Below are 16,390 nucleotides of genomic sequence, written 5' to 3'. Positions count from 1 at the left end.
AAGAGTCCAGATGTACACTCCAAAGTCAAAGAGAATTATGTGTGGATTCCTTCCTGTTTGGAGGGAACTATTTGTGACTTGGCCTAGTGGTTTGTGACACGGGTTAGAGGTGTAGGGAAAGAAGTACCTACTGGCCACCTTCAAATCTGAACGAGCTGGAGCTGGGCCAATGCAACTGATCCCAAGGTCACAGCCCTGCTAAAGGCAAAGAAAATGAGAACTTGGCCGGAGTTAATGGGGGGAGGGGGTTACCTGGCATTTCATCGCTGGAGAGGGGGGCCAGGCACCCTCAATCCCTGCCCCTCGCCCACCCCCTCAAACAAGGGTCTTTGAAAACCCTCCGGGGCAGCCAACCCCCCTCCTCCTTCCTAGAGCCACCATTCCCCCAGTCCGGGACAGGCTCCGAAGGGCTGACTCAGGGGCCTGCAGAGTTAGTCACATTCACTTATAGCTGCAGAGTCAGAGGCCAGGGATGGGGATCGGGTCTCCAGGGCCCGCCCCCTGCCTGGCAGGACGCTGAGTCACCTGGTAGAGGACACAGGCACCCAGGCAGGGCTGGACCCCGAGGCTCTCCAGACCCTCCGCTGCCACTCCCCAAAGAAGACAGCCAGCCGTGAAAGGCGGCCCCACTCCTGTATGGTCAGCCCCGGCTAGGGGGAGAGCATGCATATGGCTGAGGGCCCTAAATAAATGACACCTGTATTTATTTTTAAATTACGGGATTTATCGTACATGCTAAAGAGTGCATAAGGGGTGCCTGGGTGGCTCAGTCAGTTAAGCGTCTGACTTCGGCTCAGGTCATGATCTCACAGTCTCTGAGTTCAGGCCCCGCATCGGGCTCCGTGCTGGCAGCTCAGAGCCTGGAGCCTGCTTCGGATTCTGTGTCTCCCTCTCTCTCTGCCCCTCCCCTGCTCACATTCTGCCTCTCTCTCTCTCTCAAAAATAAATAAACATTAAACAAAATATTTTTAAAGGTGCATAAAATGTATTCGTTTAATGTAAAGAATTAGTAACTAGTGAAAACCTGCGTACCCACCACCCAGGACAGGAAGTGAGACCTCAGTAGTGCTCCTGAAACTCCACCATCACATACCTCCCCGGCCCTCTGCCTCGAGGCACCTGTCCTGACTGCCCCTGTTTTCCTCTGCGGCCTCACCACCTACGGAAGCCCCTCGAGAAAGAGAGCCTGGGGTTTCCTGCCTTTGAACTGAACGCGGACGGGATCTCCCCGTTCCGCGAGCCTTCCTCCTTTCGTTCGCCATTATGTCTGTGAGATCGTCCACGCAGCTGAAGTTTGTTCATTTCCTTCCGTATTTTGGATTGATTACAGGCGCACCCCTGTGCCCCGTGATGCTGTGTGATGATGTAATAGCAATGCATTCCGCTATTGAGGGACAGCCGTTTTCACCAGGCGCGGGCTATTACAAATAAGATTGCTGTGAATGTTTTCGTGCGTGTCTCTGGGGGTACGTGCGTGAAGGTGTCACTACAGGGGTGTCACTACAGGTCACAGATAAGCCCATTGTCCACTTTTACTAGATACTGTCTCGCTTTTTCCGAAGGGATTTCTTCGATCTCCGCTCCCACGAGCCATGACGGTTCCTGTTGCTTCCCCTTCTCCCAGGCACGTGGTATTTTCAGGCTTATTAAATGATTACCAATCTTAATGTTTTATTGGATGGATGAATCAATGACTAGACATTTGGTTGCAGCTGCCTCATCGCCCCCACTGCAAATGCCCGTGCCCATGCCCTGCTGCCAAGAGTCTAGAAGTTTCAGAGTGCTGTCCTCCTCCAGGGTCTCTTCCAGCTCTGCCTCGTGACTTTATCTCGTTCCCAAGGGCTAGGGGACTGTCACAGGGCTCTCTGTACTACATGGGGAAACTGAGGCCCCGAGCAGAGATCGCGGAGACGGTGTCCTCTCCAGCCTCTCCAGCAGAAGCAGTGGCCAGAAGCCTTCGACCCCCTTCCCAGGGTCCCATTTCTGGAAGACTTTCCTCCAACTAGCCCCACCTTGGGCATCTCAGTTCCTTCCCTCTCTAGAACCCTCAGCCTCACACAGCACAAGTGAGAATGCCCAGGGAATGTGAGGCCAAGGGGAGTGTGGAATCCCAGGGCAAAGCTGGCAGGGCTCCCCAGGGAGGGCTGTTTCAGGCTGTCTGGGTCCCAGCACCCAGGTTGAGAAGCTCTGGGTACACGTGGCTCCACAGGCCAAACACAATACCCGATCTGGGTTCCTTCTCCAGATGGGAGCTCTTGTTCCCACTGCCCTGACCCCTGGCACAACCTCCAGAGGCAACGTCCCATCTCACCCATCTGCGCCCTCCTGCCATCTGGCCACCAGCACCCTGGCCGCCGAGGTCCGATCAGAGCGATGGATGAGGTAGTGCGCGCCTCAAGGGACCCTGCAGTTCCTCCCCCAGAGCTATTCCTGGCCTAGGCGTCTCCCCACCCCACCAGTCCTCCCACCTGACCTGACCCCACAGCTGGGAATCATCATTGGCTGGGGGTGGGGCAGCCCCTGACTATATAAGCCTGGGCCTAGGTGTCCCAGGCATCCTGGAGGTCCAGACCTACCCCTGCTGACCCCTGCACACTCCAGCCTGACCCCTCAGCCGGCGCAGCAATGACAGAAAAAGCCACCTCGAAGGCCCTCGCCTGTGGTCCGGAGGAAACAGCCTCTGAGTCTGCCAAGGCACCCAGTGCAGAGCCTTCTGGAGAAACGGCAGCATCGGAGTCTGCTGGGGAAGAGTAGGCTCCCGCACCATAGGAGCCCGCCCCTCAGGCACCGGCCCCCACACCCCCGCAGCCACTAAACCTGCACCTCCAAATGAAGGTGACAAGAGACGGGGCAGGTGGAGGAGGGAAGCAGGGAGGGAATGGCAGGGAATGGAAGGGAGCGAGGAGAGCTCTCCACCACAGGCCTCTTCGTCTCTCCCTACTTCTCTCCCAGACATCCCCAGGGCCCCGCTTCTGCTGGCCTTGGAGGATGTGAGCGACAGCTCAGTGACCGTGAGCTGGGAGCCCCCAGAGAGGCTAGGGCGGCTGGGGCTCCAGGGCTATGCGCTAGAGCTCTGCCGAGAGGGAGGTGAGCTCTGGGCTAAGCCCTGCGTACACCCAGGGGTGGTGGGCTGGGGGGTAGGAGGGACAAGCCCCCAGACCCTGCAGCTGGGCCAGTCTGGGGTGGGGGGGCGGCTAGATACAGAAGGATGAAGTGCAAGTGGTCCCCTCAACCCACTCACCTACCCACTTCGTGCTCACTCCATGTACCTCTGAGGCAGGGGGGGGTCCAAATGACCTCGGGAGACCCCCTGTCCTCCAGCTCCAGGGAGCCTCTGAGCAAGTATCAGATAGAAGGGTAGGGGTCCCTCGGGTGCTGCTCTGCTGAGAAGGGAAGGAGATGCTGAGTCGCAGAGGGCCCTGCTGGGGGAGGGCGAGCCGGAGGTGGGGACCAGAAAAGCAGGGAGTAGGGGACAGTTGAGAGCAGGAGACCGTGAGGAGAAACGGGGGACCAGGGCAATGGCCCGATTCCTGCTGCCTCTGTGCCGTTCACCTCCACAGTGGCCAAGTTCAGCCTGGCTTCTGCCTTTGCCCCTACATTGCTGCATGACGTGGCAAGTGTGTCCAACCCTCTCTGGGCTTTTCTGGCCACCATTCCAGGGCTCGAACACCAGGGGTGTTTGATGCCATTTGACAAGTCAGGGAAGGGGAGCAAGGAAGAAATGAGGCTCAGAGAGGGAGGTCAACTTCCCCAGATCACCAAGGAAAAGGAAAGCCCCTCTGAGAAGGATGACCATGGCCATGAAGCGGGGGCCTTGCCTGCTCCCCATTTGCCACAGCCTCTGAGGGGGTGCCCATGAATGCCCGGCCCATGATGGTGACCCAGCCGACCGACCGTGCAGAACCTGGCTCCGGGAGACCAATTCTTCCTGCGTGTGGCTGCAGTGAGCTCTGCGGGGGCCGGCCCACCAGCTGTGCTAGGGCAGCCTGTCCACATCCAGAAGATGATCGGTAAGGCCCACCCTTTCGTCTCCTGCTCCCCGAGCCCTTCCCAGGCACCTCATCCAATGGGTAGGAAAACTGAGGCCATCAGGCCAAGGAAACAGGACCATCTTCTCCCCCCCATCCCACCCTCACGAGCACAAGCCACGTGCTATCACCAGCTTGCCTTAAGAAAGTTCCAGGTTCCTCAGCAGCAAGCCTCTGGAGGTCAAAGACGCTATTTCCCTGAGTGGCCCGGCCCCCAAGCGTTGGGGGGGAAGGGCTCCCTGACCCCCCGAACTGAAAGCTCAAGTTCCCCAAGTCACCTGCCTCAGGGTCCCAATGCTAGGAGCCATCCTGTTCTTCCTCCTATCTAATCTGAGCCCCTCCAGCAGCCACGCAAGCTCATTTTCTGCCCATTTTCTGATCTTGTCCTATGGCCTGGGTTCCAATCTTCCCAAAGGTTTTGTAACCGAGAGAAGTCTTCGCTTGCCTCTTATCCCACCATGTCCCCAGTGGGAAGAAGACGAGAGCCTGCAGAAGGCCTGGGAAGTTTTCTCCATCCCCAGAGGACAGCGGTGTACTGGGGACCTAGGAGGCCAGCTGCTGTCCCCTTGCTAAGATTTCTATTTGCAGGGTGCATTAGCCTCAAGCCTACCCTTGCTCCCCTCCCAGAGCTGCTCAGGTTTCAGTCTGTTAATGGCAGTGAGTCATTTGGTCTGATCCGAGGTCTCTGGGGACAGCCCAGGGCCCAGGGTGAAGAGAGACACAGGCCAGCAGGTGGCCTTCCTTCTTGTTCCCCCACACCCACAGGGGGACAGTGTTCCCCCACAGTTCTGGACAAGCCCTCCAAAAAGGAGTGAGCTTCATGGCCACAGGAGGGGTCAAGTTTGGATTCAAGGAAATACTTCTCGACTTCAAGGCCCAAGAGATGTGGGGCCACGGGGCTGGTGAGATCAGAATCCTAGACTGTCACGGCTGGTCCATCTAAGCCAAGCAGGTCCCAAGGAGCCCAGGGACTCCCTCGAGGTCACCCAGCCCAATAGCAGCAATCCCAGAGCCTGACTCCCACACAAGACCGTTCACGTGCCACCAAGCATCAGGGAGTCTTCTCTGGGACCTTCCCATCCTCTGAGTGTGAGACATGGCCCTGCCCTAGCAGCCACAGTATGGACACGTTGACTCTAGCCTGGAGGTGCCAGGAAGCCCTCCTGGCTGGGAGGCTCCTGGACCTGCCCCATGGAGCTCAGACTCGGAGAGGGTGCAGGTCCTGGGCCCTCTGCTCCAAGGCACGACACTGAAGGAGCCAGCCACACTCAGCACCCACGACTCCATTAACATTCCTCTGGCAAGCGAGGGGGGGATTTCCTGGAGAGAAGAGGGAGGGGAGGCCGTGAACAAAGAGGGACCAGCCAGGCCCTCCTCCTGGGCAGGGCAGGGTGGGGACCTTGTCCAGAATCCTCAGCTGCTCAGCTGTCCCTTCTTAGCCACCTGGAGCTGCCAAGCATTCCTGGCCCCCTGCAGCTGCCCCTGGAGCATTCTGCTCCTTAGGCTCCCAGAGCCAAGTGCCTGCACAGCTAATCCGCGGAGACACAGTGTTCCTTCCCACCGTCTCCTCCCCCTCCAGCCTGTGTGCCACCCACCAACTGCTGCCACCTGTTTCCTGCTGAGGGCCCCCCGACCACCACCACTGCTGCCCCGCCCAGGGGGTACAACGGCAGGGGCCGCTGCAGGCTCCCTTGGAATGCCCAGTGGCTTTAGCGGTTGTACCCGATTAGGTGACGGTCAGGAAGGTGGCTCCCTGCCCTGGCATGGGACTGAAATAAGATTTCAGGAAGGATTTCCCAATTGTAAGACTGAAAGGCAGTGAGAGGGGTGACGGAGAAAGAAGGGGGTATGTCTGCTCCGGCCTCATTTAAGAAGGGAAAGCTCCTAATCCTCCCATGTGGCCTCGAGACAGAGAAGTGAGCAAATCGATTTCAGAGGGGCTTCTCTGGAGGCCCATGGCTGGTGTGGAATGGAAGGAAGGTGCTGGATTCGGAGGAAGATGACATTGACGCCTTTCCTGGGAATGAAGGCCAACAGGTGCCACACCTGATTCGCCACTAGGGGGAGCTAAGGAGCCCGCCAGGCCCCATCTGGAGCCCAGGAATGCCTGGGCTGCAGGGCAAATCCCAGCCTGACAAGGTCAGGGCACCAAGGGAGTGCCCGGGATGCCTACTGTTTCACACCATGGAGGCCCTGCCCTCCTGGAACCTCCTGGCTCTCAATTCCCCAGGCACCTTAGGGAATATGGGCCCATGGATCTCCAGCAGTGAGCTTTGCCTTGCCCACCAAGGAGGCAGCCCCAGAACACCCCTCGGAGCCCTCCTGGCCAGCCAGTGACCCTCACCAGTTGTCTCCTACCCCCGCCACAGTAGCCTCCAACCAGCAACCCTATTGCTGGGCTAAGCCTACACTCTCGCTTTGACGCAGAGGCCCCCAAGATCCGCGTCCCCTGCCATCTTTGTCAGACCTACATCCGCCAGGTGGGAGAGACCGTCAGTCTGCAAATCCCCTTCCAGGTAGGTGTGGCTCCTGCCCAGGATAACGACCTGGACGGAAATCAGGGCCCCCATCTGAGATGTGTCAGAGAAGCCCAGGGGATGTCAGGATCCCCATGAAGGTTGGCCTAAGACCCACCACGATAGCTTCACCCTCCCTCTGTCGTACACGGGACTCTTGCGACTCTCCAGCCTGTGGACAGGGCGGGTGGTCCCAGGGCTGGCTGGACACCTGGAGAACGAGGCTGTGAGCAGCACGTGTGTCTCCAACTTCTGGTGCCGTTCCTGGGAAGGGCTGATGAAGCCGGTTCCCCTGGGCACGGCTCCAGGGATCCCTGGACTTGAGTGGGTATGGGGGTGCTGGAGCCTCCTGCACCCGCCCCGAAAGCTCCTCCCTTCTGGAGGAGTCCCAAGCCTCAGGCCTCTTGGACCCACAGTGGCCACGCCCTGGACAGCCAGCGAGTGCACGTGTGCACTGGGGACCAGGACTCCGTCCTCGGCCCAGCGCTCCGACTCAGGCCGCTACGAGCTCACTGTGCATCTCGAAGATTCAGAGGCCAGGGCAGCCATTGACATCCTGGTGGTTGGTACGGGTCAGGGGAGGCAGAGTTGACTTGCTGGGGGTCCAGATACCCCACCTCCTACCCCAGAGCTGACAGCTGAAGGAATCAGACCAGAGACTGTGACAGGAGCCAGATCCTGGCTGGGGGGGGGGGGGGGGGTTGTGGCAAGCCCAGCCTTCCCCTCTCACTTCCTCTTTACACTCTGGTCCCGCAGAGAAACCTGGGCCCCCCAGCAGCGTCTGGCTCCTGGACGTCTGGGGCTACGACGTTGCCCTTGAGTGGACACTGCCCCAGGACCCAGGCAACACAGAGCTCCTGGGCTACGTGGTGCAGAAGGCAGACAAAAAGACAGGGGTGAGGCCTGTTGGAGCCGAGTGGGGTGGGGGAAGTGGCCAAGGTGGCCAGGAAGGCCCAGCCCTCCAAGAGTCCAGGGACCAAGTCCTAGTCTAACTGCCGCTAACCTGACTCCTCGTGTGGATTTTAGCAAGATCCCTGTCCTCCTTGGGCCTCAGTTTCCTCCTGAAGACTGCAAGGAGTATGTGTGTGTGTGTGTGTGTGTGTGTGAGACTCTCTGAGGCCCTGCAAGGTCTAGAGCAGTGCTTCTGGAAATGTAATTATGCCTACGAATCACCTGGGAATCTCGCTAAAATGCAGATTTTAACTCAGTGGCTCTGGGGTGGGGACTGAGATCCTGCACTTCCAAGGAGTTCCCAGGTGACTGTGAGTTTGCACGTCCTCAGGCCACCCCTGGAGTGGTAAAAATCCAGAATTCTCTGAGGACCCCAGAGAGATCATCTGAGTGACCCAGGGACCCCTTCTCCCAAAGCTGGATGGTTCAGCCCCCAGGGAAAGGGTATGGAATGAGCCCCAAGGAGGAAGGGACCGCAGGGTGAGCCGGGGGGCAAGAGCAGGGGTCAGAGGGGAGGACGACAGGGCTGGGGTTCCCGCAGCAATGGTTCACGGTGCCGGAGCGCTACCACCCGACCACCTGCACTGTCTCTGACCTCATCGTGGGAAACGCCTACTCCTTTCGGGTCTTCTCGGAGAACCTGTGTGGACTCAGCACCTTGGCCGCCGTCACCAAGGAGCCAGCCCGGATCCGGAAGGCAGGTGGGTCTGGGCCTGGGAGCAGACACCAAACCAGGCCTGACTGCCGGGCTCGGCCTTTCCTGGCGTGTCAGCGTCCCTCCCTGCGGGCTTCTGGTGGGGGCCGCGAGCCGGGACGTTGGCTTCCCTCGCCTCACCCCTGCCACAGCTCTGCACGCACTCACGCGTTCCCACGAGCGGCTGTAAAGAAATGCATGCAGTTGATTGATTTTAACAAACACATCGGAACAGACGAGATGCGCCCCTGGGGAGGCTGTGCACTTATTCTGCCGTTGCTGGTGGCTGCCGGCATCGTAGCAGTCACTGGGGCTAATGTGCAGTGTCCCAAGAGAACTGCTCTGAAGGGCAGAGCGCGTGGGCGGGTATTGTCCAGTGAGTTTGCTAAAACACAAACCTCGCAACCCTAATACAACACCACAGAGACGGATAAGAAAGACAGGGGTATTTACTGTCTCCACACAGGCACCCGGCCTGCTTGAGTCAAATGTGAGATGCCAAGCCCTTTCTCCCTGTCGCCCTGTGACCTCCAGCTCCCCCCACCCCCATGCAGAGTCTGTGTGGGCTTGGGAAGGCACACTCTTTTCAACTCCGGCCCGAGCTACACAGAATTAGGAAGAAATGTTTGTTTAAAAAAGGAAAGCCAGTCAGGTCTCCCAAGACCAACAGAAATGAAATATGGTATCTCTGGGTTGTAGGTCCCCAGCCTCAGCCAAGAGCTTCTCCTCTATCCAGTCTTCCTGCCCATTCCCCTCTCGGTCCCCTCGCTGACCCGCCCAGCCGTGGTCCCAGCTTTCCTCTGCCGCTTTGAGGCATTCAGGTTCTACGTTCCCACACGTTGGCCACCCCTGGCTTCCAAGATCACAGGAGCGTGGGACCCTGCCACAGAGCTCCTTCATTCCACGGCAGCCATGAAATGGCTTGTCGCCTGCCCTTGTGATGCTAAGATCCTTCTCCAGACCGGCAGCTCTCTGATCAGAGAGCCATGGTCCTCGTGTAATTTTCTACCCTTTAAACCCCAGACTCACGAAGTGATATCAGGCAAGACACGCATCCATGAAGGCCTCAGTTTCCCATCTTTCAAATGGGGATAACACACTCACGCTGGCAGAGGGACACGATGCAGATTAAATGAGCTGCCTAAGTGTAAGCTATCGTGATTACTTTAGGAAAATGGATGGGGTTAGTTCTAAGAGGTCTACTCCTATAACCTCGAATTTGCCCCCCTTTCTCTCCCGAACCCAGATATCGTTGCCAAGCCTAAAGGGTTTGTCGAGCAAGACTTCTCAGAAGCCCCTTCGTTTACCCAGCCCCTGGCTGACCACACCTCCACCCCGGGCTACAGCACTCAGCTCTTCTGCAGGGTCCGAGCACTGCCCAAGGTGAAGGGGTGAAGCCCTGCTATGTCCTGGTGGGGGTGGGGGCGGGCGGGGCAGTGGCTTGAATCTACGCAGGCAGCTCCTTCAAAGCCCATCCCAGCCCTCCTCTGCTCTCGACGCTCCCCTAGCCCAAGATAATCTGGATGAAAACCAAAATGGACATCCAGGGTGACCCCAAATACCACGCCCTCTCTGAGCAAGGTGTCTGCACCCTGGAGATCCGGAAGCCCAGCCCCTTTGATCTCCGGGCTCTACACCTGCAAGGCCATCAGTGTGCTAGGGGAGGCATCTGTGGCCTGCCGGCTGGAGGTCAAAGGTAAGGTTACGAGGAGGGTCCTGTCTCCAAGGACAGGAGAAGAGGAGAAGCCACCGCCTCTCCTGCTGGGCTAGATGAGGCTGGGTGCTGGACATCAAGGCAAGACAGAGGGGTGGTAAAGATGGAGAGGTCTGGCTGACAGAAGGATTTTCCAAGTGGGAGGTTGGCCCGGTGTAGGGAAAGGAGGTAACAGAGTCTGCCACTCAGACTGATCCATTGACTGGGGTGAAGGGGTGTAGCCCTGAGCCCCTCTTGTCCCGCTGCCCCCAACTCGGGGCCCCTGCAGCTGTCCCCCTCCCCCACTCTAACTGCGGCATCTCTTCCGGCCTCAGCCACGCACTGAAGAGCGACAGGAGGCTGTGATGAGAATGGCAAATGTCTGGACCCGCTGTCTCTGGGGTCAGAGGCCAGAGCAGGGGGTGGGGGTGAGAGGGGAAGGTGGTGGTCAGCTCTGGGTACAAACCTGCAGCGTCAGGCAATGTGCACCCGAGACAGGGGTCTAGCCTTGGCTCTGCGTGCCCTTAGACCAGGGCACTTCCTTGGCAGCAATGTGGGGGCAATGACCTATGCCCCACCTTCCCTCCCCAGGGGGTTCCGAGGCTCTGGACAGGCAGGGAAGTTTCCTGGAGCCTCAGAGGCAGAGGTCAGAGCTGGACATGGGGCCCCTGGGGCAGGAGGCCTGGGAAGGAAAGAGAGGGGCTATGTCCCTGTGCCCTGCGCCCTGTCTCTCCTCTTCAGAGGGCAGGTGGAGCCCCAGCCCTGCCTAACAGCAGGGCTCATGAAACGTGTCCTCCGCCAGGTGCTGCAGACCTGGGGGGGTTGGGGCCACCAGGCTCAGCATCAAGCTCCACAGATGCCCCAGACCCCCACTTCTGTGACAGCGGATGGCTTTGCTCCCTGGTACCTGCCTAGCCTCCTCCCCGAGAGGCTGGAGCCCAGGAGCTAGAAGTAGGCCTGGCGGGCCCCAGGCCAGTCTCCCCGGGCATGTGAGGGGGCCTGGAAAGTGCAGAGATTGGAGTGCCCCTGCAGAGAGCTGCAGTCTGGGCGAGAAGCGCTCAAATAAAGGTGTGTGTGCGGGGGCCTCTGTGACCACGAGCATCGTTGTGATGGGGGAGGCGCTGTGTCCCAGTGAGGGGGGGGGTTGATGTGTCACCGTGAGGGGGTCTCCACGTACGACATCCTGAAGAAGGTTCCAGTGGGAGGGGACTCAGGATGTCATGGGAGGGTGGAGAGTTCCAGACATGAGCTTTTTTTAGGATCTCGCTTTCACAGTCAGGGTTTGCTATGCCTACAGCCTAACTACGTGAACAGACACCCTCTTCTCTGGAACCCTCCTTGCTCTGAACGCCTCTGTATCTCCCCTCTCCCTGCTTCCTCCCCATCCCCACCTCCCCCCCCCCATTGCTCCTCTGTGCTCAGGTTGTCTATTGCCCTCAGATGGTTGGGGGGTGGGGTGGGTAGCCAGGGGTGTGCTCTCCATCAAGGTTCACAGTCTTTTATTAGTCAGGTGGCCCTCCTTGGGAGCCAGGGAACATCCTACCTCTGAGAAAGGGAAGGGCCTGGACTCAAGGCCTGGAGTTGCTGTCCACGCTCAGAACCCTGCCCCCCTCCCTCCACACACGGGGCGCCCGAGTTTGGCAGAGGGTGGACCCTTCCCCGGATGCTCTAAAGCCTAGACTGTGCAACAGAGCCCCAAGCCCCTGAAAACTGTGCTAGGTGCCAGGGATACTGAGGGTATCTAAGTGCCAGCAAGACCTCCCTTCCCTTACTCTCAGGACTGTGGTCTCCCCCGGCCTGTTCCAGCCTGGTCCATGGCATCCCAGGAGTGCCCAACCTCAGCACTTTCCCTTGGTCCCCTCCTCCCCAGGCAGGCAGAATGCGCCCTCGAGTTGGCACGTCTGGGGCTCTCCTCTCCATCTGGCCCAGAAAGAGCAGAGATGGATGTCACTTAGGGGAGTCCAGGCCATCACCAGGGGCTAGTGGAGCTGGTTGGCCCAGATGACGGACGGGTACACTCGAGGCTCCACCTTGGGACACTCAGGGCAAGAACAATGGCTCAGTGCTGCCACCTGGTGGCTGCATGAGGCCTGCACATCAACTCTACACCAGCTCCAGGGGGCTTGGAGCCTCTACCCAGGGTCCGGGGGTTGGTGGAGAATAAAGCAAAGGTTGGGGATGATTTCTGGATCCGCCGTTTCTGCTTCTCCCAGATATAAACCTGGGCTCCCCAGGGCAAGGAGGGCAGGTACCCTGACGCCCAGCAAAGCTGGGAGCTCAGGGTCCCGGGAGGCTGGGACGGAGGCTCCTTGATTCCCGCCCCTCCGTGGCTCTGCCACCTTCTCCTACAGAACAGGAGAGAAAGCAGGGCCATGAAGCCCAGTTTCTTTCTCTCCATCCACGTTGGAGGGGATCCTCTCCTTTCCGTAGGCTTGGTCCCAGGGTTGCATGACCACCACCAGAGATAAGCAGGCTCCCCGAACTGCCATGGGAGCCCAAGCTTGCCCTCCAGCCCACGTGGCCCCTTTGCAGCCTCAGTCTCCCCAGGTCCGTCCAGCCTGAAGCACCGGGCTGCCTGTGGGATGGTCACACAGGTGGGGAGTTTCAAGCCACTTTCCTCCTCCCCTCAGGTTACCTGGCTCCTTCCCCATCCATGGACGGCCCCCCTGCCAAACCTCCTCCAGAACCCAAGGTGCAGGGCACCCACACCCCACAGCCCCGCCAGAAAGGCTCAGGGAGTGGGACCGGTGGGGAGGTGGGACTGGGCTGAGATGCCCCTGATGGGGGCAGGCAGACGCAGTAGGTGGAGTCTAGTCGTGGGGCCCCTCTTCCGGGGGGTCCTCATCAACAGGGGGTGCGGGCCGACAGCGGAAATGGTCGTTCCAAATCTTAAGGAAGGTGACCCGGAACTTCTGGATGCGGAAGGCGTAGACGATGGGGTTCATGGCTGAGTTGCCATGCGTGAGGAAGATGGCGACGTAGATGAGGATGCTGGGCTTCTGACAGGAAGGGCAGAAGAGGGTGATGCAGTTAAGGATGTGCAGGGGCAGCCAGCTGAGGGCGAAGAGGAAGAGGATGAGGGCCAGCGACTTGGCGATCTTCAGCTCCTTCCCATAGTACTTCTGTGGGTCGCCAGAGGAGGCCGACACCTTCTTGTTGAGCTGTTTGCGGATCAGGTAGAAGACCTCCAGGTAGATAAGGACCATGAGCAGCAGGGGGGGCAGCACCCAGACGAAGAAGTTGAAGTAGACCATGTACTCCATGCTGATGACCTTCTCAAACTCGCACTCAATCACGGGCTCACCCTCGCTGCCGTTGGCCGCCCAGGCCCGCTCCACCTCCCCCAGCTTGTTCCAGCCGAACAGGGGTGTCAGGCCCACCACGAAGGAGAGGATCCAGCAGCCGGCGATGGCCACCGCCGCCCTCCGGGGAGTCACCACCGTCTTGTACCTGGGGAACGGGAGGGCAGAGTGTGAGTCCCCCCACTCTCACCAGGCTCCATCAGCCCCTACGGGGCCCCAGAAGGAGGCTCCCGCCCCAGCCAGGACCCAGTGAGGGGGGAGGTGCCGGTCTTTGGCTAGAGGTCCGAGTCTCCAGGATCCAAGATTTGGGCCAGAGCTTACAATGCACTGGTGCATCTCACCTGCAGAGGGTGGGAAGCCCGGTTAGCAGAAAAATCATAACAAACTAAAAATCAAGATTAAAAATCAGGACAGAAAACAACAAAGGACCTCCCGGAAGAGTTTTAATAAAATCACCAAAGTAAAAATCAATCACGTGTGCTCGGCACGTCCCCGTTGGTCACCTCTCGTCACTGTTTCACGACAGCCCACGCGGGGTAGGAAAGCACCGGACGAATGAGTGCCCATCTGACAGATGAGGAAACTGAGGTTCCAAGCAATCACGTGATCTGCCCAAGGCCACATGGAAGGCGGTGGCACTTTCCTGTGCTTCCTCACACACGTCTACACTGACCAAAAACAGCCAGAGGGTTGAAGAACCACTCTTCCCCTTGGGCCAGCTGACTCAACTGTCGAAAAAAGCCTTCCACACCTCCCTCCTGTTGGCCCTGCCCCCTACCTCCCTACCGGTGGCCCCGCCCCTTACCTCCCTACCGGTGGCCCCATCTCCCCTTCCATGCTTACCTCCCTTTTCCCCTTCCAATCACTGTCCATGCGTATCTCCTGAGGGCTTGAGTTCAAGCACCATCTCTGTCCCCCAAGCTAATGGAGAATTATTCTCGGGCAAGATAACTGATGGCCATTGAGCATTCGCTGCAAACAAGGCACATGAATGCATGTACGCATGGGTGCACTTGCTCCACAGATGGGGTGTTTTCTGTGCCAAGCGCCGGTCTCTGTGCTTGGTATTAGGTAAAGGACCCTGGCCTCTCCACAGCTCACATTTTGGGCAAAGAGACAGACAACACGGAAATAAATACACAAGACAATTACAGGTTGCCGTGTGTCCTTTGAAGGAAAGGAACAGATTATGTCAGGGGATAGAGCTTTCCAGCCTTTTCTGTGTCATGACACACAGAGAAAATGAGAACATCTGGATGACACGGAAAACGGACGAGGCTGCCCATGGGCGGTGACGGCGCCCCCACCAAGGGCAGAGAGTTTCAGCGTCCTGGGAGCTCCCCACTTCCCTTTAAACCAATCCAGCCAGTAACCAGCATGTCTTCTGCCCACACACCGCCCTGGAGTGAGTGCCAGGGGCTGGGGCCCGCCCGGCTCTGTGCCGAGGAGCTGGCTCAGCGCAGCAACTTGCCCAGTTGTTATTTTCCAATGCAGCCTCTGAGATGGATGGAGTGCCCTCCTGAGCATCTAAACAGCTCCTGAGACCCACAGGGGTGGAAGGGGAGGCCTCCCTAGGACTCCATTTGCTTCTGTCCTGTGCCTGCAGAATCCGTGGCTTTCTTCTTCACGGCGATGATACTTAAGGTCCCTCTCACCCTGGACACCTCTCCAAGCACCAAAGCCCCCTGCTCTGTGAAGGTTTATAGGGATGGGAAGGGGAACGATTGGAGGGGAGGGAGAAACCAGATCCCCTCACCCCATCTAGAGAGCAAGCACTAGAAGGGACTTTGGGAACCTCATTTCCAATCTCCTTATCGTTCCAATGGGAGAAATGGGGACCCTGGCTGACTCTGACACCTTCAGTGTGGTGCCCCCTCCCCTCCTCTGATCATAGGGTCCTCGTGTCCCCGGAGCACCAAGACGCCTTGAAGGCACCCAGTTCGCTTGTGCCTCCTTAAGTTTTCTTACACATAATCCTTGCTATCTTGCTGCAACTGAAGCCCATTCCCACCTCTTGGACCGCCAGCAGGACGGCCAGCCTGGTGCACACACTGGAAGTCAGAGACTGGAATTTGCAGCCTGCTAGATCAACCCTTTCTCTGTAAAATGAGACAGTGGACCCCACTTCAGAGGGTAAGGACAGACGAAATAACATAAGGGAAGTAGTCTGTGAACACCCCACCAATGCTCCTGTGCCTGCGCTCCTACCCCTGGAAGCCCCTAGAAACGCTCCCACTTGGAAAACCTCCAGTGTCTCTAGACGTTCAGCAAAACACAGCCTAACGGCTCTGCAGATATCTGGCTCCGGGCTCGTTACTGATGATCTGGAAGTGCTCCCCACACATCCCATGGTGAAAGAAGCTCTAGATGAGTCTAGGGGGCAAGACCAAAGGAGCACGGACCGTTCTGCCGGGAGAGAAGGCTGACATTGCCATGGCTGCCGCGAGGTTGGGGGAAGCGGGTTTCCAGGGTGAGCCTCAGCAGGACCAAATGGGGCTGCGGCTGTGGAAGGCTGGGGGCCAGGCACCCCCGCTCCTGACCCCACCATCGCGGCCCATCGCACATCCGATTTATATCCATTTATCGTTTACAGAGCCCTGTACATTCACGTCTCAGGTGATCCCCACAACCGCCCTGGGAACGCAGCACGTAATGGGATTACCATTTCACAGATTAGGAACTCCGGGCCCCGAAACGGCCGATAACTTATCAGGGTCTCGTGACTCTGAGACCAGTTCTCCTTCGGGGCACCAGGCTCCCTACAGGTCACTTAGATACAGGCTGACTGGCAGAGTGGCTAATGCCCCTTTCCTACGAGCTTTAAAATGGGAACATCTGGACCCTGTCCAAAGAGGGTCTGCCCGGAGAAACGGGGATGGACAAGGTGACCTCATGTTGTCATCTAGCCTGGGGACTGGGGGGACGGGGGGGCGGGGGGCACCCAGGACCCACACCCGGGCAATGATGACCCACTGAGAGAGGAGGCGGGTACGGACAGTAACCCAGGTGCGAGAGAGGGAGGACGCAACTTCTCACTAGAGAGGCGCCCACACCCCTCCTCCCCTCACCCTTCCTGACTGTCTGGAGCCCCGGGGTTAAAGCTTTCCTGGGGCTCCTCCAGGGCCAGGTCCCAGCAGACCTGCAGCTTAGGGTATCAGTTCTCATCTGTTTTTCTTGCTATTTTCTCCATGGTGGGAAAGGGCTGG

At 58.6% G+C, this 16,390-nt stretch overlaps 2 protein-coding genes across 4 annotated transcripts in view; one reads left to right on the top strand and one right to left on the bottom strand.

Annotated features, from left to right (window-relative positions):
• Positions 1 to 2,625: 2,625 nt before the first annotated feature.
• On the top strand, positions 2,626 to 12,652 carry MYBPH (myosin binding protein H). The gene is given in 15 exon segments (XM_053447908.1): positions 2,626 to 2,802; positions 2,805 to 2,835; positions 2,953 to 3,087; positions 3,839 to 3,888; positions 3,890 to 4,010; positions 6,456 to 6,544; positions 6,727 to 6,731; positions 6,931 to 7,017; positions 7,019 to 7,110; positions 7,301 to 7,440; positions 8,037 to 8,196; positions 9,436 to 9,572; positions 9,698 to 9,811; positions 9,813 to 9,885; positions 12,513 to 12,652. Coding segments are annotated over 15 exon segments (1,551 nt in total).
• ADORA1 (adenosine A1 receptor) overlaps positions 8,623 to 16,390 on the bottom strand; it is a 36,261-nt gene continuing 28,493 nt past the window's right edge. For all 3 annotated transcript variants that reach the window (XM_047841093.1, XM_047841092.1, XM_047841091.1), the window contains exon 3: positions 8,623 to 13,332. In XM_047841093.1, coding sequence (XP_047697049.1) covers positions 12,693 to 13,332 — 640 coding nt within the window. In that variant the 3' untranslated portion in view covers positions 8,623 to 12,692. The remainder of the gene's footprint in view (positions 13,333 to 16,390) is intronic.

Source organism: Prionailurus viverrinus, chromosome F1 (assembly GCF_022837055.1).
Source record: "Prionailurus viverrinus isolate Anna chromosome F1, UM_Priviv_1.0, whole genome shotgun sequence".
NCBI classification, from domain to species: Eukaryota; Metazoa; Chordata; class Mammalia; order Carnivora; family Felidae; genus Prionailurus; species Prionailurus viverrinus.
This window is presented reverse-complemented; position numbering and strand designations above follow the sequence as displayed.